This window comes from Leucoraja erinacea, chromosome 20 (assembly GCF_028641065.1).
Source record: "Leucoraja erinacea ecotype New England chromosome 20, Leri_hhj_1, whole genome shotgun sequence".
Taxonomy (NCBI): domain Eukaryota; kingdom Metazoa; phylum Chordata; class Chondrichthyes; order Rajiformes; family Rajidae; genus Leucoraja; species Leucoraja erinaceus.
Genome location: NC_073396.1, coordinates 32481294 through 32508805, shown reverse-complemented (window position 1 = coordinate 32508805; position 27512 = coordinate 32481294). Strand labels below are relative to the sequence as shown.

At 39.9% G+C, this 27512-nt stretch overlaps 2 protein-coding genes across 5 annotated transcripts in view; both read left to right on the top strand.

Moving 5' to 3' along the window:
- LOC129707052 (bromodomain-containing protein 8-like) overlaps nucleotides 1–9474 on the top strand; it is a 57365-nt gene extending 47891 nt beyond the window's left edge. For 3 of the 4 annotated variants that reach the window (XM_055651808.1, XM_055651805.1, XM_055651807.1), the window contains 5 exons: nucleotides 400–577; nucleotides 3265–3369; nucleotides 5160–5204; nucleotides 8668–8750; nucleotides 9235–9474. In XM_055651808.1, coding sequence (XP_055507783.1) covers nucleotides 400–577; nucleotides 3265–3369; nucleotides 5160–5204; nucleotides 8668–8750; nucleotides 9235–9280 — 457 coding nt within the window. In that variant the 3' untranslated portion in view covers nucleotides 9281–9474. The remainder of the gene's footprint in view (nucleotides 1–399; nucleotides 578–3264; nucleotides 3370–5159; nucleotides 5205–8667; nucleotides 8751–9234) is intronic. The other variant, XM_055651806.1, reaches the window with a different exon arrangement.
- LOC129707058 (small ubiquitin-related modifier 3-like) overlaps nucleotides 1–27512 on the top strand; it is a 261239-nt gene that overhangs the window by 15014 nt on the left and 218713 nt on the right. The gene's annotated exons all lie outside the window — the stretch shown is intronic.

Genomic DNA, 27512 nt, shown 5'->3' with positions numbered 1-27512 from the left:
CAAGACATTCATTGCAGTGGTTATCTGTCCAGGAAGTGAAGATATATAAAAGGTCAATGTTCACGAGATTTTAAAATATTCCTGAGTTTCCATTTTAGCTTTGAATCAGTGTGACCATAAACTGTAAAGAGAAAACCAAGGTGGGATTTCAGTAGATGAAGAGATTGACTTTACCATTGACATTGGTGCATCAGAATGAGCTGAATATAGTCTATTCATAATCCCAAAACATGTAATATTAAGATACAGCTTTATTTGAATGTCTGTTGGAGCCACAGAAAGTGATTTCCATGCTAAGCAGCCAGAAAGCTCATTAAATGCTATATTTCAGGAAATCATTACTTGGCTAAGTGGTTCTAAGAAATTATTTGTGCTGACTACTGTTTCCATTTTTTTTAGACCAATGGATTTGTCTACAATAAAGAAAAATATAGAGACTGGTTTAATTCGCACAACAGCAGAGTTTCAGCGGGACATAATGCTGATGTTCCAAAATGCAGTGATGTATAATAGCTCTGATCATGATGTGTATCACATGGCATTAGAAATGCAACGAGATGTCTTGGAACAAATTCAGGTAGAACTCTCTCAACTTTTAATATTTCATATAAATGTAAATAATCAAATTATGAAAGTTAGTCTGGACCAATCTTTGTCTAAAATCAAATGCTTTTGCTGCAGTAGATGTAAGATTATAAATAATGTCATACTTTGTAACCTTGGTCGTAACTCCTAAACCATACTTTTTAAGGTGGAACTCTTGTAGTTTGTTATCTAGATTACGAAATGGATGTGAACAGAGGAGGTATAATCTTAGCTGCACAAAATAGGTGGTGTTGTCAATAGTCAGGAGGGTTGACCAGCTACAGAACAATGAGTTGGGTAGATGGGCAGAGAATGTGAAATTGGGTATTTTGGAAGGACTAATAAAGCAAGCATTTATGAAATGAATGTTAGTACCATTAGTGAGGAAGAGAAGGACATTGGTGTGCATGTCCAAGGATCTCTGAAGTCAGCAGTGCAAGAAGATAAGCTGGTTTGGAATACTTCCCATTAGTTTGTACATAATATAAAAACAGGGAGGTTGTGGTACAACCTTGCAGCACTGTGGCGCGGTAGTAGAGTGGTGGAGCGCTGGAGACCCGGGTTGGATCCTGACTACGCGTGCTGTCTGTATGGAGTCTGTACGTTCTCCATGTGACTGTGTGGGTTTTCTCTGGGTGCTCCGGTTTCCACCCAGGTCTCAATGACGTACAGGTTTATAGGTTAATTGGCTTCTGTAAATTGTCCTTATGTGTAGGATGGAGATAGTGTATGAGGGATCACTGGTCGGCATGGACTCGGTAGGCCAAAGGTCCTGTTTCCACGCTAAATCTAAACTAAACTAACCTAAGCAATATAAAATGCTAATTGGGCCTCAGCTAGAATATTGTACGCAGTACAGGAAATATATGATTGTACTGGAAAGAGTGTAAAGGAGATTCACTGCATTGTTGACTGTGATGGAGCTCTGAGGAGAGGGTGAATAGGTTGGGATTATTTTCTTTAGGGTAGAGAAGACTGAGGGGAAACTTGATTAAGGTATAAAATATTTTGGGGGTGCATAGAAGATGTGAAAAACAAGAAACTGTCTCCCTTTGTGGCAGTGTCTATAACCTGAGGTGCTAGGGTACAATAAGGAACAAGAAATTTACAAGGTATTTGAAAGGGTAAAAAACACCTTGAGGTGAATAAAAAAGAGCTTGAGGAATGATGAGGCAGATACTCTCACAAGATTTAAGATGTTGACGTGCTTGAAAACTTAAAATGCCGTGGTATTGTGATCTCAGCAGTAGACCTTACACGACTTTTGTAGCCTTGTGACGTGGCTATACCAGGTTTGGCCAGCACAATAGCCACAAAGGAGAAGTTGAGAATAATGTCCTTTATGATTTGTAAGCAAAAAAAAGTAATGGGCCTGTCCCACTTAGGCAACATTTTAGGCGACTGCAGGAGACTGTGCAGTTGCCACATGTTCGCGGGTGGTTGCCGGGGAGTTGCCTTCATTGTACTGAGGAGTTCCCGCATTCTGGGAACTAGTCGCGGCCTCATTATGATCACCGCAAATTTTTCAAAGTGTTGAAAAATTAGCGATGACTAGAATGAAGCTGCCATGGAGAGTAGCGAGAATTCGCGTGCGTAGGTGGGTCGCCAGGTGGTCCTAGTGGGTTGCCAGGAGGTTGAAGGTTCTTTTTGGTTCTCATAGGTCGTAGCTGGTGCTGACCAGTGAATTTCATTGGCTCATTGTGAAAAAAAACGTGAGCAGTAGTTTTCAGAACCAAGGATAACCGACCAGTAATGTTAATGTCTGCCGAGCCTCACAGCCGTGTATCTCTGGCTTCTTAAAAGTTGTCTCTACTCCTTCTCCCCCTTCTCCCCCCCCCCCCCCTCTTTTAAAGGACTTACAGTACACTGTGCTTTTTAGCTTCTTAATAACAGCGCCAACCTTCCTGTTCATCGCGGTCTGTGTCTGTATCACATTGGCTTTGCACCATGTGAATTTCACTCAGACAGTGCTCCCCCCGCTTTACTCTGTCCCCTGCGTACATAACGGGCTGGTGAAGGAAGCAAAGTGTTTGTGTGTGTGTGTGTGTTCCATTCTGGCAGTCGCCGATCCAGTTGCCGGTATTTCAGGTGACTGCCGGCAACTTGACAGTCACCGGTAGTCACCTGAAAAATCACCTAAGTGGGACAGGCCCATAAGATATACCAATATGATTGTAATTAGATCAATATATGCCTAGGTTTTTAAAAAAATATTTTTGTTTGTTTATTGATCATATTAGTGTAACGTAAAATCAACTTGAATGTTTTACTTCCCTGGTTACTGAATGGTTCCTTTGTTAAGTAAATAAGCATGTCTTAAGTACTTTTTTCCTGAATTGTTAGTGTAAGTTTTGATATTTTCTCTGAAAGTTAATGCAGATCATGAAATCAGTATTGCAACCACGTCAATGCCTGGTCAGTAATTTCTGTTGGACAATACTTGGGTACACAAATCAGTGTTCCATTTGTTGTTTTACTCTAGTACAGTGAATTTAATGTGTCAGAAGTCACTCTAAGATCCCTTTCATTATCCCTATGAAAGTTCCCTTAATCTCCCACAATTTGGAAAAATGGTCGAAAATGATAATAGAAATACAATATAAACTTAATAAATGAGTGGTAATATTGGTCTTCTTTAACTTTGTCCAGCTTCACCTTCCTTTGATATTTTTGTTCCAGCAATTCTTAGCCACTCAATTGATAATGCAAACCTCAGAGTCTGGAATCAGTGCTAAGAGTCTACGGGGGCGTGAATCGACAAGAAAGCAGGATGCTGCAGAGAAGGTCAGTCAGAAGTATTTGTGGAGAGCCTGAACCATCACTGCCATTTGTGTTGAACCACAAAATCTGCACTATTATTTTAAAAAAAAACTTTGCAATGAATTAATTATTCAGATTTGACTTGAATTGGAGATCCCTGGACATCATTGTCAATTGTATATTGTAAGGGTAAACAGTGGTTTGGGGTGGAATTTTGGCTATATTCCTTCCTTCATATATGTTGGATGGAAAGATAAATCACGTGTAATTTAGTGCTTCAGTGAAATACTTTACAGTTAACACAATACTAATTTGCATCTAGCGTTCCCAGTGAAATGTGTACCCTAATATTGTGAGTTTACTTGTTCTCATATGCTGCTTTCCTGTGTAGTTCACAAAACACTCACTTAGAGGAATAGTAGAAATATTAAATCAAAGGAATCTTGGATATGGCACTTTGTCAAAGTGTAATTTTCACTGCTGTTGAATAATAGCTGAGGAGCTCTGAGATCACACATGAATAAATGAAATAATTCTTTATTAAATGGACAATGTGCCAAGCTGTTGCGTGGACAGTGGGTAAATAAAGCAGGTATAACTTGTAATTCCATTTACTCAGTGGAGGTTTGTATTTTAACCCATAATTTGGCAACACTTCATGAGAGATTTCTGTCTCCCATCTCATGAGTTACAACTAATATTACCATCTAAAGTCCTTGGGCATTAAGAACAACTTTACACACATAGCAAGGTGAAACTAAATTAAATATTTAAAATAATTTTATTTTTGCTTCGCCTCTAGTCACTTTCCCTCCTATTTTCTCCCTATTTTTGCGCTCATTTTTTTCTATCTCAGCGTATATTTATTTTACCCTAAAGATGTGGTTTACCGTGCCAACTTTCTACTTTAGGAATAAATTTGCACTGTTGTCATCAGCTGAATATTGTTATTTAAGGGCACGTTCCAGACATTGGAAGTCCCAAAAATATTAAATGGTCCTTGTTACTTCTTTGTAGGCCAATCGATGGGGTATTTTTGGGGATTATAATAAAGAAAAGTATTACAGGAGTGTGTTTGGTGACAGTTCAGTAATTATCAGCAATCTTCTAATGACTAAATCTATCTGGCGTCACTTGCAGTACCCCATTGTTTTTTATTAAGCAGTGAGATGACACTCACTGGGATTGAGATCAGTACTGTCCCCTATTATTGCCTCGTATTACATCTCCTGTTAATAACATTCAATGTGACGTAAAATAATAAAAAATAAAAATGTTATTTAATAATGTGCAGCATAATGTTCCAATCAAATATTATACAATTCCATATTCATGGTAGTTGAAGCATAATATAATTGAAAGCAATGTGAAAGTATCACAGGAATTGCATTAAAAATCTTGAATTGTAATTAAGGATATGTTTCACTTCCTTAGTTTCTGCATACCATAGTTCTAAGCCAATCATGCCAACAGAAAAATTATGGAATCCTAGCCAGAAGTATAATCATAGATAAAAAAATATTGTTGTAATATTAACAACTAATAAACTAATTGTCATGCATAAATTAGCAGCTTAACTTTCACTTGCCACCATTTATTGACATGCATCTTTTACAGTAATGGCCCTCAATTTTCTAAATCGTGCTGTAACCCAGAAATAAACCATTCAAATAGATGGATTACCGACCATATTAAAATTGCGCCAAATAGAAAAGCAGATTGAGAGCTTGGGAGAGAGTGTAGCTGGTTTGCTTTCATGTTTACTCGTGTTGAATCTGATTTGGTGTTTTTTTTTCTTGTTTGGCCTTTAACAGGACAGTGTCCCAATGGGCTCTCCTGCCTTTCTTCTCTCTCTCTTTGTAAGTATTCAATGCAGTGTACAGATAACTCAGTTTTAGGAGGTGTCGGAATATGAGTGAATGCTTTGCCCTGTGTATTAAGCCAAATTATTTTGATCAATCAAGCTGTATTTCATAACTGGCATATGTTTGACTGTTTATTTGTGCAAGTTTGTTTTCATGAGATTGTCCCAATTTATTTCATTAGGTTCAATAATATCTGATATTTCATCCTTCCGTAAATACCATATTGATCAGCAACTCCAACTGCTTTTTGACCGCTGTGAAGTTAGTGCCATTTCATAGTTGCTTGTGGCAGAGCTGATGGTCAGTTAGGTGATGATTGGAGGAAGACTTTTCAATTTCAATATGGAAACAAACAGCATAAAGAGAAACTTCAGCCAATACAACATGTTTTTTTAACTATAAGAAAGTTGGGGACTAGATATTCATAATCCTCTCTGCCAAGATTTTCAAGAAGCCAAAGAGATGCAAGCTAATCGAAGAAAGCTTCTAGATCTAGTAAAGAAAAGTTTAGAAAAAATTGCACATTTAGTGGCTAGAGTTGCACTTGATCTAACTACTCGTGATCCAGCGATTAGGAGCAGCCGCATGCAGCCTGCCTTCACTGTGATAGGGCTCTACATCAGGACAGGTAGGTGATGTTTCATAGTTGTGGAATGCTGTTCAGTTAACTCTGAACAGCCTTTCAGCGAGTCCCAGTTTCCACTTGAGTGAACTGACAGCACGCAATAACATTTATTGTTAATTCAGTCGGTTTTATACCACATCCTGCAGTCTTATGGAAAAGCCTAGCTTTCTATGGTGCTTCCAATTAAATATTTATGGAGGTTTCTAGATGGGATATCACTACAGCACCTTTCCTTTTGTATCATGTTCTGGTGACTAGTACAACATTTAAAAAAATATTTTGGAAAGCTGCCTTTTGAACACAGTATAGATTCAAAATGATCCATCTTACACAGAATTTCCATAGGTGGAAGCCATGTCACCAATGGGTTTTTTTCTCCACAATGCTGTAATTTGTTGAACAGATCCTGTTTCTTTACTATAGTTAATGTTCCTTTTCATTTCTTCATTAAAAAATGCTACTTTCAGAGTGTTCACTGGTGTAGTCGGCTATTTAAGTGCATTAGTCAGCGGATGAGTTCATGAAAAAGGATTTTGATTAAGTAAGAGAGTCAACAGAACATATGAACAAGGGACATTGGTGCGTCACTAGAAATCACAAAAATTCAGAGATGTTTAAAAAAGAACTGCAGATGCTGGAAAAATCGAAGGTAGACAAATGCTAGAGAAACTCAGCAGGTGAGGCAGCATCTATGGAGCGAAGGAAATAGGCAACGATCATTCGGAGAAGGAATAGGCAACGAAATTCAGAGATGAATATTTCTGTTGGTCTATCTGATAATAGCAGTTGATTCTACTTCATCCTGCACATTGCCATTAGTTTAAGAGCCAGTTCGATTTTTTGTTGAAGTGTGAACCAGCAAAATAATGGTAGTGATAACTGACTGTGTCACTTTTCCTGCAGGTCTTTAACATTTGGTTATAGGTATAGGCATAGATCTAATTTTGAATTGCATTTATATAGGATGTAATTAATTAATTGCTTTAGAATAAACTTTAAATAAGTGATTCCATAGATACATTAGTACTTCTGATTGTGAGTAGTTTTTGAATGCATCACTTTAGCTCATTATTTTAAGCAAGTGAAAAACAACTTGGTTATACATTTCCAAACAAATAAAATTTTGGAGAAGTACAGTGACAACTGCCGTTGTACTACACCCAACTCTAATTCCCTACAATATGTCACTTTCCAGTTTACAATTTTGAAAAATATATGTTTACTATTGAACAGAAATAAAACATAATGAACTGAAATCTGCCATTTAACCTAATTTGTTCACAGGATTCAAAACTAAAATTATAGAAAGTGAAATCATGAAATGTTATTCCAAAGCTTGTATTAATTTCCATATCATGGTAGTTTGACGACAGGCTCATGAAAATTCATGTGGACTCAATTTGGGCTATAAACTTACAAAGTATTCCATTTAGTCTCTAATGGTCCCTCTTTTTTTTCTCAGTGGCTCCCCCCCCCCCCCCCCCCCCCCCCCCCGGGTTCCTCCTTGCTCTCCGCCCCCCGGGTTCCTCCTTGCTCTCCCAGCGCCCCCCCCCCCCTACTCGTCACGACAGGCTATTGATGCTAATCTCCTATATTAATAACAGACTTTGAGAAGATTCCAGAAAGCATTTTGTTTTCATTTGGAGTTCATTCTGTACAGAGTAGATTGTGTTGATCACTTTTAATGGAGCAGCTACTTGTATTCAGAGTGTTAGGAGACAAGACTAATTGAAATGAATACATATTGCATCAATGTGCCTCTTTTTAGGAAACAAGGATTTGAATTAAATGTATTGTGTGGCCATGTACTGTGAGTTAAATATTGTCATACTGCACATGAAGTTAATTTTAAAACTTGTGAATTGAACCACCGTGAATGTTTAAGAATTGCTTAATATGTTGGGAATAATTTTTGGAAGTAGCATTTAAATGGTATTGTAACACTTTTGAAGAGCTGACATTTTTCCCAGTAATATCTTTAAATTATTTTGGCTGTGTGGGCTAAATGAAGACCTCTGATTTTATAGAGGTGACTGACTCAGCATTCAGCAAATGCTTTTCTAATAACATATAAATTGCAAATATCATTAAATATAGTAGTTTTATTGCTTTGTTAGGCACATACAGCTATCTTAAAATTTAAGTACGAATCACCATGTCCTGCATTCTTATATTCGTAAATATGGTCAACTAGTTATAACAGCATTGTATTCCTAAAATTTTCCCGTCATTCGCCATAGTTATCTATTTGTATTTCAATACTATACATCCAACTTAGCTTTGCAGATATACACAAGAATCTTTAATTATAGTGTGAAAGCTTTAATGGAATGGGTTGCAAAATTAATCATTCAAATTATGATAATTGCTGATTCATGCATTACACACTTCCCACTTTCTAAATTTTTAAATGTAAAAGATTAATTTTTCCTTATTAAAATTCCAACCCAGCATATTTAAATGAACAGACATTCCTCCAGCATTTTGTTCCCAGCACTAATTCAGTTTTATCATTTTGTCTGCACAGAGTATTCAAAGGGAGTGTTTTCCTTACCTGATTGCAGCAATTAACTACTTTGTAGAGATCGTTAGTAACTTTTTGTTATCAGATGATGATGATGATGTCGCTACACTGGCTGAAATACATGGAAATCTGGGAGCTTTGTGTGTTCTGAATTTACTTTTATTTCAGCGACTGCATGTTAACTTAACACACAGAAGCTTCTGTTTAAATCAATCATTAGTTTAAAAAATATTTTATTTCAATTTAACTGAAACTCATTTTTAAAAGCTGTCCGGTGTTGACGTTACGAGTTTCCCCATGTATTTCAGCCAGCAACAGCAAGTGCTGTGAGGTCATCTGATGACAAAGTACTGTTAACGATCTCAGCAAAGCAGTTAATTGCTGCTGCCAGGTGAGTGGAACGCACTGTTTGAAATTTTCTTCTACAAATGAAGAAGTTGCTAGGCTTAAGAAATTGCAGGAATATTTTATATGTTAAGGTTCATGTTTTATGTAGTATCAAATTTTCAAACACTTATTTAATTTTGCCTTGGAAGTTGTTAATAATCAGGTTTCCCTGTCTTCTATTAATTTATATGTATAATGTTCTCTGAAGCCATTATTATGGATGGAGTTTTATCCCTGTTAATATTTTTTGGTTTAATTTATAAATCAAGTCTTTTTCATTTTCTTAATGGAAAGGATTGCAAAAGAATACAATGCAAGCTATTTGTCAATTTGTTTGTGCTTTTCACCTTTTTTTCCTTCTAGCGCATGTGCAGTCTCCCTCATAAACTGAGATATTCTGAAATATAACAAAGAAACCCCCGCATACCTGTAAATATTTAATGACTCCCCAATAGGCAGTGAAAAAGAGTAATTGTTTCTTCCATCAGGATGGTGGTACAAGAGGACGTCGCTGTGCGATTGAAGCAGATATGAAAATGAAGAAGTGACTATCTCCAGTAGGACCTGATGATGTGAAATGTACAGCACTCTATAAAGATCGATGAAATTGTACTGTCTTCATCTGTATTAATGGGAATTAATTGTATTGTACAGCCTTGTTTCTAATGTACAGTTTTTGTTCTGAGAACAATATATGTGCTGAATAAAATTATATAGACAAACTAAAAGGTTTGATGGCTTTAGAAAACATCTATAGCAAATGAGGTTATGTTAATATCTATATCAATATAGAAATTGGGGCATTGCCTTTGTGCATTGCTGAATCTTTTAAATGAATCTCGTGAATATTTGTCGCAAATTTTATTTGTTGAGTTACCTCTGGGACAGCTTGGTGAGCGATAAATTTCCAAATTGTCCTATTCATACTGACTCATCACGATCGAGTCAGCTATAAGATCAAGCCTGCCCAGACTGCGGGCCCAATCCTTGGTCCTGTGGTTTTTGCTACTGGTGGGAATTACTCCATGGACGAGCCACGTAAAGACTCGAAAAATACACTTGCTTAATGGGGGCCTTATTTCTGGGTAAGTATCATCTATCATGAGAGTAAAAATGAGATGCAACTCTATTTTATAAAGTTTCAGATTTCTCTTCTTAGCTTGATACAAGAGGAACAATTACAAGGTTAAATAATAAACTATTAGTTAGGTTGCCCAGCAGACCTTTAGACAGCTGAAATTCGAATTTACATAATAAATGAGTTGTGTAGTCTGGAATGTTGTTAGATTAGGCTGTGCCCTCTCAAGTTCAACCTAAACTTCAGTGTTGTAGTACCGTTGTTAGATTGCATTTAACATTATTAACACTGTTGGAGGGTTTGTTGTTGCATCACAATCTTCAGCAAAGCACATTTCCCAAATGTTGTTCAAAATTGGGAGAAACTTCAAGGAAGCTAAATTCTGCTGTTGGCCCACCTTATGACGGGGTAAAGGTATTGATGTTTGCACTGTGTACCAAACATTTGGTAAATGGTTCATTATTCAGCTTCTGTGTCACTCATCCCAATGAACACAATATCCAAAAGAAAAACTTCCAGCAAAGTTCCCCAGGTATGTCGTTTTCATTTGATATGTAATATTTATGTGCTTGATAACGTCATATATGGTAGTTAATTTTATTTCTTACACTTTAATCAGTTATAATGTATTAAATAATTCATTACATTGAATTATTTTTTTAAAGTCTCCAACTTTCAAACCAGTTTCATATAATTTGCAATGAATCAAGGCAATATTGAACTGGTCTGAACTTTCTTCCCCATATTCTCGGATAATATTTTAAATTAAGTTAATTAATTTTAAGAAAATAACTGAGTACATAAATAACTGATATAAAATTTAACGGCTCCATAAAGGTAGTCCATTATTTTCCCACAAATATGTTTCATTATGTTGATGTAACATCCCAATGGAAGAAATCCAAATAAAGCAAAGGAAGGAAATACTTAGTAATTGTAAACATTTTAATTTGTCTTTGGCATTTTATTTAAATGGTGAATATACTCATTCACTATATCCATATCCTGTAGGTTTATCTGAAGCCGTTAATTAATTTAATATTGTAATAAAATATAGAGGCTAAAATAAGTATAATTGTTATCTAATTTGTTGTGATATGATAGTTGATAACTAAACTCTTTACTTGATTACAGACGTTCTATTTCCTCTGCCATCTCCTATCCCCACGTTGAATTTTAGGAATAGCATTGCGCAATTTGTACCCTGAGGTTTGACTTGCTAGAACAACAGTTAGGTACACAAAAATGCTGGAGAAACTCAGCGGGTGCAGCAGCATCTATGGAGCGAAGGAGATAGGCAACGTTTCGGGTCGAGTCTGAAGAACGGTTTTGGCCCGAAACGTTGCCTATCTCCTTCGCTCCATAGATGCTGCTGCACCCGCTGAGTTTCTCCAGCATTTTTGTGTACGTTCGATTTTCCAGCGTCTGCAGTTCCTTCTTTAGAACAACAGTTAATCTCTTTTACTTTCAAGTTAGAAAGACGTCCAATCATTTGTATGGTCATGGTTCACCTCGAAGTAGCACAGTTACTTCCAAGTTAGAAGGATGCTGGTTTAGGACTCCCTCTAAAAACTTGACTACATAAGTTATGTTGGCACTCAATCTGGAACTGAAGGAGTGCTGCAGTGTTCCAAGTTGTGACATCTTTTGAATGAACCAACTTTTGTAAAATGCCAGTGCTGGGGAACTTTAAGGAAGTGTCAGAGAAAGTAAATAATGGCAATTAAGTTGATATAATAATTTTTCCAGATTTTAAAATGTTAAATGATAAATTTTCTTATAACAGACTATTAAAAAATATCTGAGGAGAATGAGTGGAGACAAGTTATAGAATCGGTTGCTAGCTGGCCTCTGGGCTAATGATAGAAACAAAGAACTGCGAATGCTGGTTAATACCTAAAAGGACACAAAGTGCTGGAGTAACTGAGCCAATCAGGCAGCATCACTGAAGAACATGAACAGGTGACTTTTCAGGTCAAGACATCTCATATCGATGTTCTACAGAGATGTTGCCTGACGTGCTGAGTTGCTCCAACCAGCACTCTGTCCTTCTGGGCTAATGATGTTCCACTAGGATCCAGTTGGGGTCACTACTGTTCACAATTTTCACTAATGATATCTACTGGAAATAACTATCGTGTCTTATTTTATTGGTGAAACTAAATTTTGGGGCGGATGGGAATATTTGGTACAGAGAAGTTCTACACAAAATTCTTGGACTTCAATAAACTTGCAGATGTGAGATGGTACATTTTGGTAAATAGAGCAAACCCACTGATCATGTGGGAGTTTAGATGGAATAAAGAAACAAAGGGATCTCAGAATATCATTATGCCCAGCACTAAAGGTTATGGTGTAGATTAGCAACGCCAAACAATAAGTAATCCAACCACAAATGTTTATTTCTAGAGGGATATAATTCAAGAATAGAGAAGTTATGCTGAAACTGTATTGACTAGTTCTGCTTATCATATTTTAAGAAATATGTGGAGGCAGTGAAGAGTGTTTAGGTAAGTTTTACAAAGATATGACAAGAAATGAGAGGGAGTTCATAAAATAGGATGAACAACATTGACCTCTTGTGAGACAGGAAGCATGAGGGTTTTATTCAGCGATCTTTTTGAGTTATTTACGATGGATGCAGGGAACCACTTGTAGGCAAGACCATAACTAGAGTACATTAATATATTATGGTCACTGAGAAATCCATGAGGGAATTTGAAATTGAATAGTATGGATGCATGTAAGGGGAGACTCAGCAACAATTTACAGGAATTGAAGATTAGGCTGATAAATATAGATGAAATACAGATAGAGATTTGTGTGGATCAAAAACACTGATGGAGAATGCTAGACTTGTATTCTTCACTATAGATTATTTTGTGACATCTTTCAAAATCTCCCTCCAAGATTGTTCAAATATTGTCAAATTATTTTTAAAATTTAACCTGAAATACCTGGATACTGTAAAGGTATGAACAAAATAAGTGGACACTGAAATGGTACAATGGGTTGGAAAGTCATGTGGCACAGAAACCGATCTTCAGCCCAACATGTGCACATCGAACATCAATATTTTTACAAAGAAATTGGAGAGTTCATGCTCAAATGTATTTATCAAGCAACATCATTTCAACATCCAGTCATTTTCATATTGTTTATAGAATTTTGCATAAAATTGCCCGCTGTGTTTCTTGCATTACAACAGTAACTGCACTTCAAAAGCGCTTCTTTAACTGTTAAGTACTTTGACGTATTCTAAAGTAGTGAACCTCTCTGTCTTTCTGCTTAGGCCACATTAACAATATGATTTACAACACCAAATTTCCCAACCAGAACTGCGGCCCAGGCAATGCTCATAGCAATATTGTTGATTAATAGGAATTGATTTTAGTTCCATAAAGATTTCTAGAGCATGGTTGTGGTTCAATATTAGGGAAAACGTCATAAGTGATGCCACAAAATGTTATTTTCAATGTTACTGGTTAAGTGTCAGAGCAAATGGAGCTACTGAAAAGAATAAAAAATTGTGGTCTTATGTACAGTAAAAAATATTCTAATGGTTATATTTCAGTTAAAATTCTACGGTTTTTCACAGAGTAAGCTCTTAGCTCCGTACAAAGTTCATTTATAAAAGAGACATTATTGCAAGGGTTAGTCACTCAAGCAATTTAATTGTCTATTAATTCCTTCCATGTCATAAACTAGCGTAGTGTGTTTCACATATGTGCCTGCTGATGAGATTGTGTATGGGAAATCCTTTTAGCACTATTTCATTCTCCTTTGAACATTGATTGGAAATATTGGAATATATCAATCTATATATCTCCAGGGTGATCCAACATGTTCCTGATGTCCGTGGGGATTTTCCTGTTTTTTCAGTATATGTGAATAAGCAAGAGGTTTCACGATCGGTCCCAACTCAAAAGATTGTCCATCCATTTTCTTCCACAGTTGCTGCCTGATGCACTGAGTTCCTTCAGCACTTTATTTTTTTTACTCAAGATTCCAGTATCTGCAGTCTCTTGTGTCGCTGAGGTTTATACTGTTTGGTAACTTTTTATATCTTTCTGCTGATAAATATTCAGATTTATCGTGTCTGTCACCTCTGTTAGGTTGGTTGAGAAATAGGATTTTTTGGATCCTTTATTGCCAGAACCTGACTTTGGTTTGACCATTTCAGCACACTGATCACTGGACCTATTTAAATAGTTGGATCATACTTGAAGAAATGTATTCACTATAACATTAAAAATTAAATGTGATTTGTTGAACAAATGCAACCTCCCATTTTAAATACAAATAAATTATAAGTTGCCATTTTAAATGAATGTCAATGATGAAATATGGTATAGCAAGATCGCATGTAATAAATTTACAGAATTTTGCTTGGAAGGTACATTAGTTTTTTAAACCATTTGGTCCACAATTAAGATGCCAAAAGAAGCCTCTGGACACTTGGCCTGATCCCAACCCAGTAGATCCATAGGCTTAATTATTCAACTCTGCAGAGCAGTGTTTGCTTCTCTGAAGCCCTGTGTTCAACAGGAAGGAATTGCTCATACCACCATAAATACCTTCATACGTGTTAGAAAGGTACAGTGGAAGATCTGACAACGTGCTGGTTTGCTACAAATATATTGTGGCATGTGGAATAAGTGCTAAGTTCAAAATTTGAAGAAAACATTTTAAATTGAATATATTAGAGGCACATCACAAAAAACAATTTATTATATAAGTTTCTGGATGGGATCCAACAAGGTGCTGGCCGAATGGCCTCTTCCTGCACCCATTTGCTATGTTTTCTAAAAGCTGACTTTCCACAATTAGGTTATTTGGTGAAATGAAAAAGTATTAAATAATTTAAGATTGTTTTCAATATTTTCATAATTATATATTCTTACAGAGAGTGCGCCATCAATGCATCGTAAAAGTGAATGTTTTATGAAATTGTACTGTGGATACATAAAGGGCACAGATCAAAATGGTTCTGAATATTTTTGTCCTTGGATAACACAACCATGATGTTAACAGTTAGCATAACTTTTTTTAAAATATGTTCATGGTCTGGCAAAATATATTGTAGAAACTTGCATCCATTTAAGGGATGTGAATCTACTTAGTGAAACCATTTTCAAAAAGGTTGCTCTGAAAGATTTGTATGCAATTATTAATAGATTAGCCTTGGAATATTTGCTATGAAGATTTAATAAAGATTAGCCATATACAAAATTGAATCTCAAGGCAGAAACGTTTATAGTTTTCATTTATCTCCCTTTGTTGCCGAACAAAAAAAACACAGGCCAACTAATATATCTCGCTAGATGCATCTTGTTCTTTGAGCATGTTACACCTTAATTATAAAATCCTACTCAGTCGTACATTCCAAACTATATTCCCTGTGACAAATTGATGCAATTGAAATCTGTTTCCAAGACTTATAAGTATTTCAAAGTTCAGATTTGCATTGTTGCCAGAGCTCTGGGAGAACTGAGTGAGTTGTCCACTAATATAGTAGTTAAAACAAAAAAGCATTTTTTGACCTGTAATTTTAAATGGTGTATGAATATCTTTTTTTTCTTGCGGCATATCTCATCTCTTGAAATAAACTTCGAGACAGGCTGCTGGTTACAATTAATTCAGGCAGATTTGACACAATTCCTTATGGATATGATCCATAATGCAAAGCTACACACAATTCAACAGTAAATTGATACGGCTCAGAACATATGAATGTTCTGTGGGAATGCTATAGTGATCTAGTGGAGAACTGATTGGAGAAGTGGGTGCCTTGCGGTTATTCTTTATCTGAAAAAGTTCATTGTTCTGACACGAGATGATTGGAACTGGGAAAGTGCTCATTACTTATCACTATTCTGCCTGCCATTTACGTGGAACAAATATTTCACATATAAATCAATCTAAATGTTCAGATTAAATTTTTAAGCAGCCATAATGAGACGATGATAATGATTTATACGTAGAAATTGATTTCAACGTTTATTTTGTTATGTAGTTACAATATAAAAGTAGTCAAGAAAGTAAATGGATAATTAGTTGACTTAAGAAGTTTATTTAGTACACACTTTTTTCCATAGGCAGTGGAGGTGGAGGCTGATATTGCTAAAAAGGAACAAGAAATTGAAATGCAGAAAGAAATTTACAAACAGATCCTGGGCTTGAAGTCTGAATATAAGATGGAGAAACAGGAAATGGATGGATCTGTAGGCGAGGACCAAGGGAATAATGACGTTGTTAAAGATCTGTCAGAACAAAGTGAGAAAATGGAAGTGTGCCAGAACCATTCAGGGAAAGAGGTGTCAGAACATTCTAAGAATACGGAGCATTCCCAAGAGCAAGTAGAAGGAAGAACATTTGGTTCAGAGAAAGTGTATTTAAATCTGACAAAGGTAAGATATTAATATTTTGACAGAAAAGGGACATGTCAGTTGATATTAAAAGGCCATTAGTATGAAACATTAATTATGTTGTTTCTCCACAGATGCTGGGTGTTTTGTGCACTTTCTGTTTATGTCACTTGATGTTCCACTTTTCTCCAGTACCTTCTGTATTCAGTTCGGCTTTTTAAATAGTAATCGCATTGCATAGCACCACAGCTCTTTCACGTAAACTGGATTACATATGATGATGACAAATTTGCCATGGAGTTATAGGTTGGAACTCATCATTCGTGAATCTCCTTAAAGTAAATGTATTTACTCAGTTCTTTTATTTTAATTTAATTTGTCTGGGGAAAATAGTGTACTTTTGGAGTCCGAGGGTGAAATATATTAAACTCTCAGAGATGTACAAGCAATAAGTTGCAAAACGCACACCAGTAATGATTGATGCGTCATATTAGGAACCTAACCAAGTCAACCTTGCGGAGTATTTTCAGGAGGATGTGAAAGTTGGTATGGCATTTGGGAGAGCTGAGTCACAGACTGGTCAGGCAGCATTCGAAAAGAGTCACAATCGCAGAATCATACCTTCATATACAGGCAAGGACATTTGCTCAATACTAACTCTCCAGTTGATTAATTATTCTGCCATGCTATACTCTTGGAAGAAGAACTGAAAGTAGCAAGGGTGCAGAGAGTACTTCAGGTGGGGATTATCAGTGCCAGTAACTAAGAATGGCATGGTTGTATCACTGTTGATCAACTATGATCTAATCCTGAAGGATAGCTAAGATAGACACACAGGATAGCTGTCAGACTGGATTTGTGTGGCAGGTGATGAGTGGATAAACACAAGGGATAAGCCTACCTTGATCCCATTCTGCCTGTTGCAGATGCATTTGTCCATAACAGTATTGGTAAAAGTGACCACCACTGGAAGTCTCCTCTTCAATATCATGGTAAATGAATGGATTCAGATCAGATCTGACATCACAAGACCAGATATCTGTAAGGAGATATCCCTCCATAACTCCCTTGTCAATTCTTCCCTTCCCTCTCGTACCACCCCCTCCCCGGGCACTTTCCCTTGCAACCGCAAGAGATGCAACACTTGTCCCTTTACCTCCCCCCTCGACTCCGTTCAAGGACCCAAGCAATCGTTCCAGGTGCGACAGAGGTTTACCTGCATCTCTTCCAACCTCATCTATTGCGTCCGCTGCTCTAGATGTCAGCAGATCTATATCGGTGAGACCAAGCGGAGGTTGGGCGATCGTTTCGCCGAACACCTCCGCTCGGTCCGCAATAACCAAGCTGACCTCCTGGTGGCTCAGCACTTCAACTCCCCCTCCCACTCCGTCTCCGACCTCTCTGTCCTGGGTCTCCTCCATGGCCACAGCGAGCAGCACCGGAATTTGGAGGAACAGCACCTCATATTCCGTTTGGGGAGTCTGCATCCTGGGGGCATGAACATCGAATTCTCCCAATTTTGTTAGTCCTTGCTGTCTCCTCCCCTTCCTCAGTCCCCCTGCTGTCTCCTCCCATCCCCCAGCCTTCGGGCTCCTCCTCCTTTTCCCTTTCTTGTCCCCGCCCACGATCAGTCTGAAGAAGGGTTTCGGCCCGAAACGTTGCCTATTTCCTTCGCTCCATAGATGCTGCTGCACCCGCTGAGTTTCTCCAGCTTTTTTGTGTACCTTCGATTCTCCAGCATCTGCAGTTCCTTCTTAAAAACTATCTGTAAGGAGATGTTGGCTGTAGCAAACACAATATTATACTGTGGTACATTATGCATCCTAATGACTTGCCATATTCCACATGCCATCATTACAATCAAGCACATGGAACCAAATTCACTTTAATGATGAGGGAAGAAGCATGTGTCAGGAAACCAGCATTAGTTCCTAAAACTTATTGCTGGCAGTGCAAATCTGCAGTACCTCTGTCAACATGCTAAACAACAAAAGTAGCAGACAATCAATGGAAGGTACACAAAAATGCTGGAGAAACTCAGCGGGTGCAGCAGCACCTATGGAGCGAAGGAAATAGGCGACGTTTCGGGCCAAAACCCTTCTTCAGACTGATTGGGGGGTGGGGGGGAGAAGGAAGGAAAAAGGGAGGAGGAGGAGCCCGAGGGCGGGGGATGGGAGGAGACAGCTCGAGGGTTAAGGAAGGGGAGGAGACAGCAAGGGCTAGCAAAACTGGGAGAATTCAACGTTCATGCCATCCGGACGCAAGCAACCCAGGCGGAATATGAGGTGCTGTTCCTCCAATTTCCGGTGTTGCTCACTCTGGCAATGGAGGAGTCCCAGGACAGAGAGGTCGGATTGGGAATGGGAGGGGGAGTTGAAGTGCTGAGCCACCGGGAGTTCAGGTAGGTTATTGCGGACTGAGCGGAGGTGTTCGGCGAAACGATCGCCCAACCTCCGCTTAGTCTCCCCAATGTAAATCAGCTGACATCTAGAGCAGCGGATGCAGTAGATGAGGTTGGAGGAGATACAGGTGAACCTTTGTCGCACCTGGAACGACTGCTTGGGACCTTGAATGGAGTTGAGGGGGGAGGTGAAGGGACAGGTGTTGCATTTCTTGCGGTTGCAACGGAAAGTGCCCGGGGATGGGGTGGTACGGGAGGGAAGGGAAGAATTGACAAGGGAGTTGCGGAGGGAGCGATCTTTGCGGAAGGCAGACATAGGGGGAGATGGGAAAATGTGGCGAGTGGTGGGGTCACGTTGGAGGTGGCGGAAATGGCGGAGGATTATTTGTTGTATTTGCTGGCTGGTGGGGTGAAAGGTGAGGACCAGGGGGATTCTACCCTTGTTGCGAGTGCGGGGATGGGGAGAGAGAGCAGTGTTGCGGGGTATGGATGAGACCCTGGTGCGAGCCTCATCTATGGTGGCGGAGGGGAATCCCTGTTCCCTGAAGAACGAGGACATTTCCGATGCCCTGGTGTGGAACGTCTCATCCTGGGAGCAGATGCGGCGTAGGCGGAGGAATTGGGAGTAGAGGATGGAGTCTTTACAGGGGGCAGGGTGGGAAGACGTGTAGTCCAGATAGCCATGTGAGTCAGTTGGTTTGTAGTGTATGTCGGTCAGAAGTCTGTCCCCTGCGATGGAGATGGTGAGGTCAAGGAATGGTAGGGAAGTGTCGGAAATGGTCCAGGTGTATTGGAGTGCCGGATGGAAGTTGGTGGTGAAGTGGATGAAGTCAGTCGGTTGCGTGGGTGCAGGATGTGACCCCAAAGCAGTCGTCAATGTAACGGAGGTAGAGGTCGGGGATGGGGCCCTGGTACGTATTGAACAAGGATTGTTCAACGTACCCGACAAAGAGGCAGGCGTAGCTGGGGCCCATGCGTGTGCCCATAGCTACGCCTTGTGTTTGGAGGAAATGAGAGGAGTCAAACGGAAAGTTGTTGACGGTGAGGACCAACTCCGCCAGGTGGAGGAGGGTGTCAGTGGCTGGGTATAGGTTGCTCCTCTGGTCGAGGAAGAACCGGAGGGCTTTGAGGCCATCCTGGTGGGGGATGGAGGTGTAGAGTGACTGGACATCCATGGTGAAGATGAGGGGGTGAGGGCCTAGAGAGTGGAATGCGCGGAGGCGGCGGAGAGTGTCTGAGGTGTCTAGAACATAGGTGGGAAGGGATTTGACCAAGGGGGATAGTATGGAGTCAAGGTATGTGGAGATGAGTTCGGTGGGGCACAAACAAGCAGAGACAATGGATCTGCCGGGAGAGCCGGGTTTGTGGATTTTGGGTAGAAGGTAAAAACGGGCCGTGCGGGACTGGGGAACGATGAGGTTGGAAGCTTGGTCGGGCAGGGCGTGGGAATTGATGAAGTCGGTGATGGTGCAAGATATGGTGGCCTGATGCTCGTCAGTGGGGTCATGGTCCAAGGGTAAGTAGGAGGAGGTGTCAATGGATCTAAGCAATGTTGCAATGGCTGGGACCAAAGCTCTGCATTTTGACCACATTTAATTAGGGCTAGTGGTGATCTCTTAAACACTAATAGAAGATAAAGAGGCTGCTCAAACACAATCAATATTCTTAACAATGGTTGAGGTCAACAATTAGGGCATGAGAATAGAAGAAAGACTAGGTAATTTGGATCAGCGTGTTCTACCATCCAGTGGCTGATCTTTTATCTCGGTGTAATCTTCTGTACTTATGCCATCTCCTTTAATTACTTAAACATTTAATCATTCTCCCTCTTGATTATATTCAGTGACTGAGCTCCATATCCAACTTGGACAGAGAATTACAAAGATTCATTGCCGTGGGGAAGGAAGGAACATATAATTCCTGAACCTCTCCTATTTGTAGAATGTGACTTCTGGGTTTAGAAACTCCAGCAAAACGAGAGCATCCTTGCATCCACCCTATCAAGCCCCATCAGAATTTTGCTTCAGTAAGATAATTTGCATTATTCTAAACTCCAGACAGTATAGATTCAGCCCCCGTAAATCATTCACACATCATTGGACCAGGAATTATTTTGCTAAGTCTTCGCTGCACTCAATCACAAATAAATGCTTCTTTTGGTCTGGGGACTTTCCTTCTTAATTGAGTAATAGACATTTATGCTATTCAGTGACTCAAGCACATGAATGCACAGTTCTTCCTTAGCCCCAGCATCATTCCTCGTGGCATTGAAAAAAAATACTGTATGCTTCTATATTTTTCTACCAGAATAGATGAGCTCATATTTTCATATTTTCCACTTCATAGTCGGCCTGCTGTATCTTCAACCTTTCCTTTAGCCTGTTTGTCTCCTTGATATCTTTTCTCATTTCATACACTCCCAGTCAGCTGCATATAGTGATTTGGGTATATTACATTTTATCCTCTTATCCATTACCATAGTATGCAGATGCATAACAGCTGGAAACCCTGCAGCAACCCAACCCAAAAGTTACACATTAATTCTTAAAGGTAGACCAAAATGGTGGAGAAATGCAGCGGGTGAGGCAGCATCTATGGAGCGAAGGAATGGGTGACGTTTCGGGTCGAGACCCTTCTTCAGACTTAAGCTCTGTTTTCTGTGTACCTGTCCTCTATCTAAGCGAGTCACATTGTCCCCAGTACTGTGCACTCTACATTTGTTTCATAATCTCTTTATCATATTACAAAGTCCAAGTACACCATGGGGTAGCATGGTGATACATGATTAGTTCTGCTGCCTTCAAGAATACAGTTTTGATCCTGAACTTATGTGTTGTGTGCATGGAGTTTCCATGGTTTCCCAGTGACCCCAAGGTTTTCTATCAGGTCCCCTTATTTTCCCTATCAGACCATAGGTGGAATGGGGTTGTTCTACAGGGTGATCGAATGAACCTTATGATACAAGTGGTAGCTTTCTGTGTTGTAATTAATTAACCACATCAACTAGTTCAGCTTTATCCATCCTGCCAGTTAAAATCTCACAAGAGCTCAATTTATTTTCCCAAACAAATTTCCCTGTTGTGAAACCATGTTGAATCGATCTTAATAAAAGTTGAAGCATTTATAACCATCTTCAGGCTTCCTGCTGAGATTCCCAGCATCACTGATGCCAGTTTTCTGCTAATTCCGTTCTATTCACATGATATCAAAGAATGAGTGCAAGCACTGGATACAGCAAAGACGATTCAACCTGACACTCCAGTTCCGAAGATTCGTATTCTAGAACTAATAGCTCCAGTATAGTTACCTAATATTGTGAAAGATTGAAAAGATACACTCTTTTCACAAATCTAGCATGGCTAACTGACCAGTCTACATTCAATCGTCTGGAAAATTAAGCCAAGGTGTGGGTGCCAGTTTTATTGTCATCAATAATATGCTTACCAGTGCTTAGTTTGGCTTCACCAGGACCACTGTACTTGAGCGCCCATTACAAGGTCTCGACCCGAAACGTCACCTATTCTTTTCCTCCAGAGATGCTGCCTGTCCTGCTGAGTTACACCAGCATTTTGTGTCTATCTTTGGTTTAAATCAGCATCTGCAGTTCCTTCCTACCCATCACAACCTTAGTCCAAATATGGATAAAAGGACTAAATTCCAGAAGTGAGGTATGATTGCCCATGGCATCAAAGCAGAGCAATCCATGGGGAATTGATGGGCATCTGGGAGAAATAGTAAATTACAGAGGTAAAAGGAAATAGGCAGCGGGAGAATTGGTTTAATTGGATTGAAGGATCAGAAGAGCTAAATTACTTTGTGTCATGGAGTGTCATGTCAAGGAGCATGCATGAAACTGAAGCCAATGAGAAGCAAGAGGAAACTGCATTGATGTATAAGGTTGGTTGTGGTTGTTGAAGGGTTAATCACCTCTTCACAAAACATCAAAGTTCCTCAAAAACAGTACAGAGGGCCAGTTCTGAAGCAAACCGGAAAGGCTGGCTATTTGAAAAGTCCTGAAACCTGAAGGCTATTACATGCTCAGTCAGGAGATAAGATGCTAGTCTTTGATATAATTTTAAGCATCGTTGGAACAGGACCATATATATAGGAGGGAGAGAGGATGCACATTAAAGTGGCAGGTACCTGAAAGTTCAGGTCACCTTTGTGGATTGAATAAAGATATTCTGCAAAGCCATCACTAAATCTACAGTTTCCAGCATGTTATGAGTGTTGAACGCTATACATTAAATTGGAAGAAAAACAAGCGAATTGCATTTTCTGGAAGTAGTGCATTGGGTTCTTGTGAAAGAGAAGTTGCAAAAGAGCAGGCGATGAATCTCCTGGGCTTGCTTGGGAAGATGCCACGAGAAAGGGAGTGGGTATAGGTGGAGATGGAAGGGTGAATTTGGGAGGTATAAATCCAAGTGATGAAAAGGGAAAGACGAGATCTGTGGCTGGTGGTGGGATCACACTGAAGGCGAGAGAAATTATGGAGAATGATCCTTTAAATCAGGGGTTCCCAACCTTTGATGTCCCGTTTACCCCAGGCAACTTTAATAGACTAAGTGGGACCCATTGGGTCCAAGCATCACACGGGAGGGCTGGTCCCCCAACACGATATTCCACCTCTCCCCCAATTCAATTCCAATATTGGTGGCCAGTGGGGGTGGGGGCGGCAGCTTTCTGGATTGCTTGTATGGGTGTTGTGGGCTGAAGGGACTGGTTTCCAGAGGGATAGTATGGACATCATGGGCCGAATAGATTCTTGGGGTGGCGGCTCAGTCACCAGCCTGTTGTGCTGGCAGCTCACTCATGGCTGGTGGGCCGGCAGTTGACTCACGGCTATTCCTTGAAATTCCATTTCAAGCAGGGTGCAACCAAATTCAAGTGCAGTTTCCTACCACTTCAAGCAGGGTGGAAGGCCACTAAAGGCAGCGAGTTGTGACCTCTCCCTCCTCCATCTTGCAGAGTCTGAGCCAGACCCACACTTCTGGGTTTTATAGTCCCTCTCCCCCTCCCACCAGAAGGGGCGTGGCCTTCATGGCATGATTGACAGGAGATAGAACTCAACATTTTTTTAAACACGAATAACTCTTTTATTTTTCATCGATGGGAAGAATTCTCAGCACCTGATGAGCGGAGGAGGACTGAGTAAGATGGCCAAAAATCACAGCCATACGTGGTAGCGTTTTTCCTAAAATCAATATAAAGCGCAAACAGGAAGTGGTCAAGATTAGACTTTTAATTATATAGAAGGCAAGGCAACTTTAATTAGGCAAGGCAACTCTAATTAGGTAACACAGCTTTAGCATTTCCAAACCAAAGGCAACACAGCCATAGCATTTCCAAACCAAAGGCAACACGGCTTTAGCATTTCCAAACTCTATTTTCAAACAACATTAAGGGCACTGACAGGTCAGTAAAACCACTCACAGTTTAGTAGACATGTGTTCAGTGTTATTCACAGCTCAGACTGAGAGACGTGACCCTCTCTCTTCCCCCATCTTGCAGAGACTGACTGAGGCACTCAACACTTCCGGGTTTTATAATCCCTCCAGAAGGGGCATGGCCTTCAGGAGAGAGAATCTCAACATTTTTTAAATAACTCTAAAATCCTCTTGTAATGCACAGCGGAGGGGGACTGAGTAAGATGGCCAAAAAACACAGTTGTAAGTGGCAGCGTTTTGTCTAAAATCAATGTACAGGAAGTGGTCAAAATCAGACTTTTAGTAATATAGATAATGTATATAACATAACAATGTATTTCACTTATTTATGAACAAATTTATGCTTTATTTCTCGAGTTATTTATGAAAATGTTCACAATATCTTTGAAAATAAACGAGCTGGTGATGTCACAATGGGTCTGCTTCCCACTGTTTTCCACTGTTTTCCATGCACTGCTAGTGACGTCACCCCCCCCCCCCCCCCCCAATTCACAGTTATTTTATCACATCCCCGCCCGCCTTGGCCCTGCCCGCTCGACTGTCAGCCCCGCGCTCGGGGGCCTCGAGTCAATGACAGCCCACCCGACCGCGGCCTCCCTCAACTCCACGTCCGCCCGCAGCCCTCTCTCTCTCCTCGAGCGCCCCCCTCACGCGGGGTCCTCGGGTCCATGACCGCGCAGCCTCCCTCGAGTCCATGTCCGCCCGCATCCCTCTCCGTCTCAAAAAGACGCCGCAAATCGGAAACCCCAGCTCCAAAATGCAGCAAGCTCCCTTCTCACTGTCTCTACTCTGTCCCTGGAGCCTGGAGCAATGAAGTATTGCGTTCGGAAACAAGCCCTCCCCTGTGACGACCCCTCCCCCCCCCCCCCCCCCCCCCCCCCCCCTCTGGATTGAAGCCGCTGAACACGCAGTCCTTTGGTTGATGCCTGCCCCGCTGCCTGCTCTCCACTTCCTATTCCCCTCCTCCTCTCTGTGCCTCCGTGTCCCCCTCTCTGTCCCTCTCGCTCTCTACCCCCGTCCCTCTTTAGCCGCACCTATGAGTTGGGGGCTATGTGTGAGTGAATAGGGTGGGGAAGTTGGTTGGTTGGTTGGTTGGTTGGTTGGTTGGTCGGTCGGTCGGTCGGTCGGTCGGTCGGCCGGTTGGATGGTTGGCCGGTTGGTTGGTTGGCCGGTTGGTTGGCCGGTTGGTTTGCCACAGGCCGCCCCCTCCCCATCTGCAACCGCGCATTGAGGGAACGGGTCCCACTTGTTCTAGTACATCATAAAACTACATGATCAAGAGTGATTATTGAAATATTTGTTGAAAAGATAATACTTTACTTTTTCATGTGAATTTGATTAAAAGAATCAAAGTAGCAAATATTCTTATTGTTGTTTCCATGAATTTCTATTTCTTGTGTGTAGTGCTTAGATGGCAGCTGCAGTTATCTTGCACGTGATGCAAAGACCAATCCAATTCCAGAAGCACAGCGCATAATTGGGAATGAACAAATAGGTGAGTGCCCAAAATAAATTCCTTCAATTGTCATATTTTTACAGTCAATTACATGTTTCTTTTTTTAAATAGGTCATGCTCTATTAAATAGGACATGTTTAAAATGTTCTCTCCGTTGCTTCATCTTTATCCGACTTGCATATCTTTTTATGTTCTTGAATTGCTCAATAGCTATATTAATGTTGGTTCTCCTACTCCTATTTGGAGTGACAGTCTACTAAACATTGCTTTTATTCGGCAGTAAGTAAATAAATAAATCTATGTGCGGACATCATAATGAATATCACATATTTTACCCTTTACCACTAATGCCTGACTTCCAAATGCCACGGTTTACTTTTATGTTGATCTATCCATGGATCAGTAGCATGATTTACAAATATGTTGCTTTATATTAGAGACTGTACTCTGAGCTACATACAGTGCAAGATATGAAATTATGTAATTGCTGCATTAATTTTTTTTTTTCCAAGTAACATTTCATTCTATCGGAGAAGGCATTTGACAGATATTGACACCATAATTTCTATATGCGAGAATGTGATTAAAAAAGAGGAATAAATAGCTGGCAGGAGTGCAAAATATTCTTTGGCATTCTCAAGTTTCTTAATCTACTTTATTCCCTTTGAACTCAGGATTAATTGTACAGATAGAGAGACATAAACTGCACACAATCTATACAAGTAGAGACTTTGAATGGCAGTTATTTACTGTGTGTTTCCTTATATTAATTTCAGGAATCAATTTAAAAGAAGCTTTGAAGTAACACACATCATTGATGTTCTGTCTAGACATGGGTTTCAATGTGATGGAGCAAACTTCATATCTCTGGGCTTACATCTAAGACCTTGAATAAAATATATTTGAACATTTTCAATACCAGCATCTACTGTGTATGGTTAATAGCAAAAACTGGCCAGAATATGGCGGATTAATGTAAACCACACAGCCTGATAGTAAGATGCCGGAGGCACTGTCCTCTGCCCTTGTATGGATGGGTGGGTTGTCACATCAGAGCAATTGGATCTTTGTTTTGCATCAAAGTGTTATACATGACATAGGAATGGCTGACAGCTTTGGTGGTACAACATAGATAAGTGTTCTATTTCTAGTACTGAAGTCCATCGGATGAAAGTCTACCCAAGGTCATTTCAAATAAAGCATTGTTGCATTTTAAGACAGTTATACATTGTGTACAAATCTGCAATCATTTTGCAAGTTATGCTGGTCCAGTCGCCCTGCCAGGAATCACCATCTGTTGTCCACTTGAGGCTGGTTATGGAAAGCTTCCCTCTGCTCTCCACAACCTGGAACAGACCTTGGCAGCTAGGGCTTTGCCAGATATAAACATTGAAATTAATTTTAGTGTTCCATATGTTTTAACTAAAACACAAATAACACTTATTTTAATTTTGATATTTCTAAATTATCTCTAAATAGTTTAAGAAAATGTAACTTTACTTCTCTGTCTCTTAAATTTGCACCTTTTAATCCTCATTGAAATTAATAAAGTCTATTGGCCATAGGTTCTGAGTATCTCAGCAATGAGTCGTGTCACTGGATTGTACAGAGTCCAGTGGCAGAATAAATACATCTTCCAAATCTGTCAGTAAGTCTAAGCACTGCACAACATGTGTGTAACAGTCCTAGGTTTCAGTGGCTGAAGGCAAGTAATTCCGTTTGGAACAATTGGCATTGGTCAACAGGATCCAGCTCATTGTATCAGTTGTGATCACTACCCATTACTTTCATAATAATGCAATTTCCTACTTTTGTCCCATTTTCCCTTAAAAGTAGCATTCCTTGCTGATGCTCATTTCCATGGGACAGCTCAGAAAATAATCATTCATGATGTGGGCTTGGATAGTGACTACAGAAAGCTGTTTAGCAGTTCTCAGCAACATCAAATCTCTTAAGATCTTTTTCATGAATGCCTCCTCTGCTCCTGGGAGAAAACACATAGCTTTTCCAGTATCT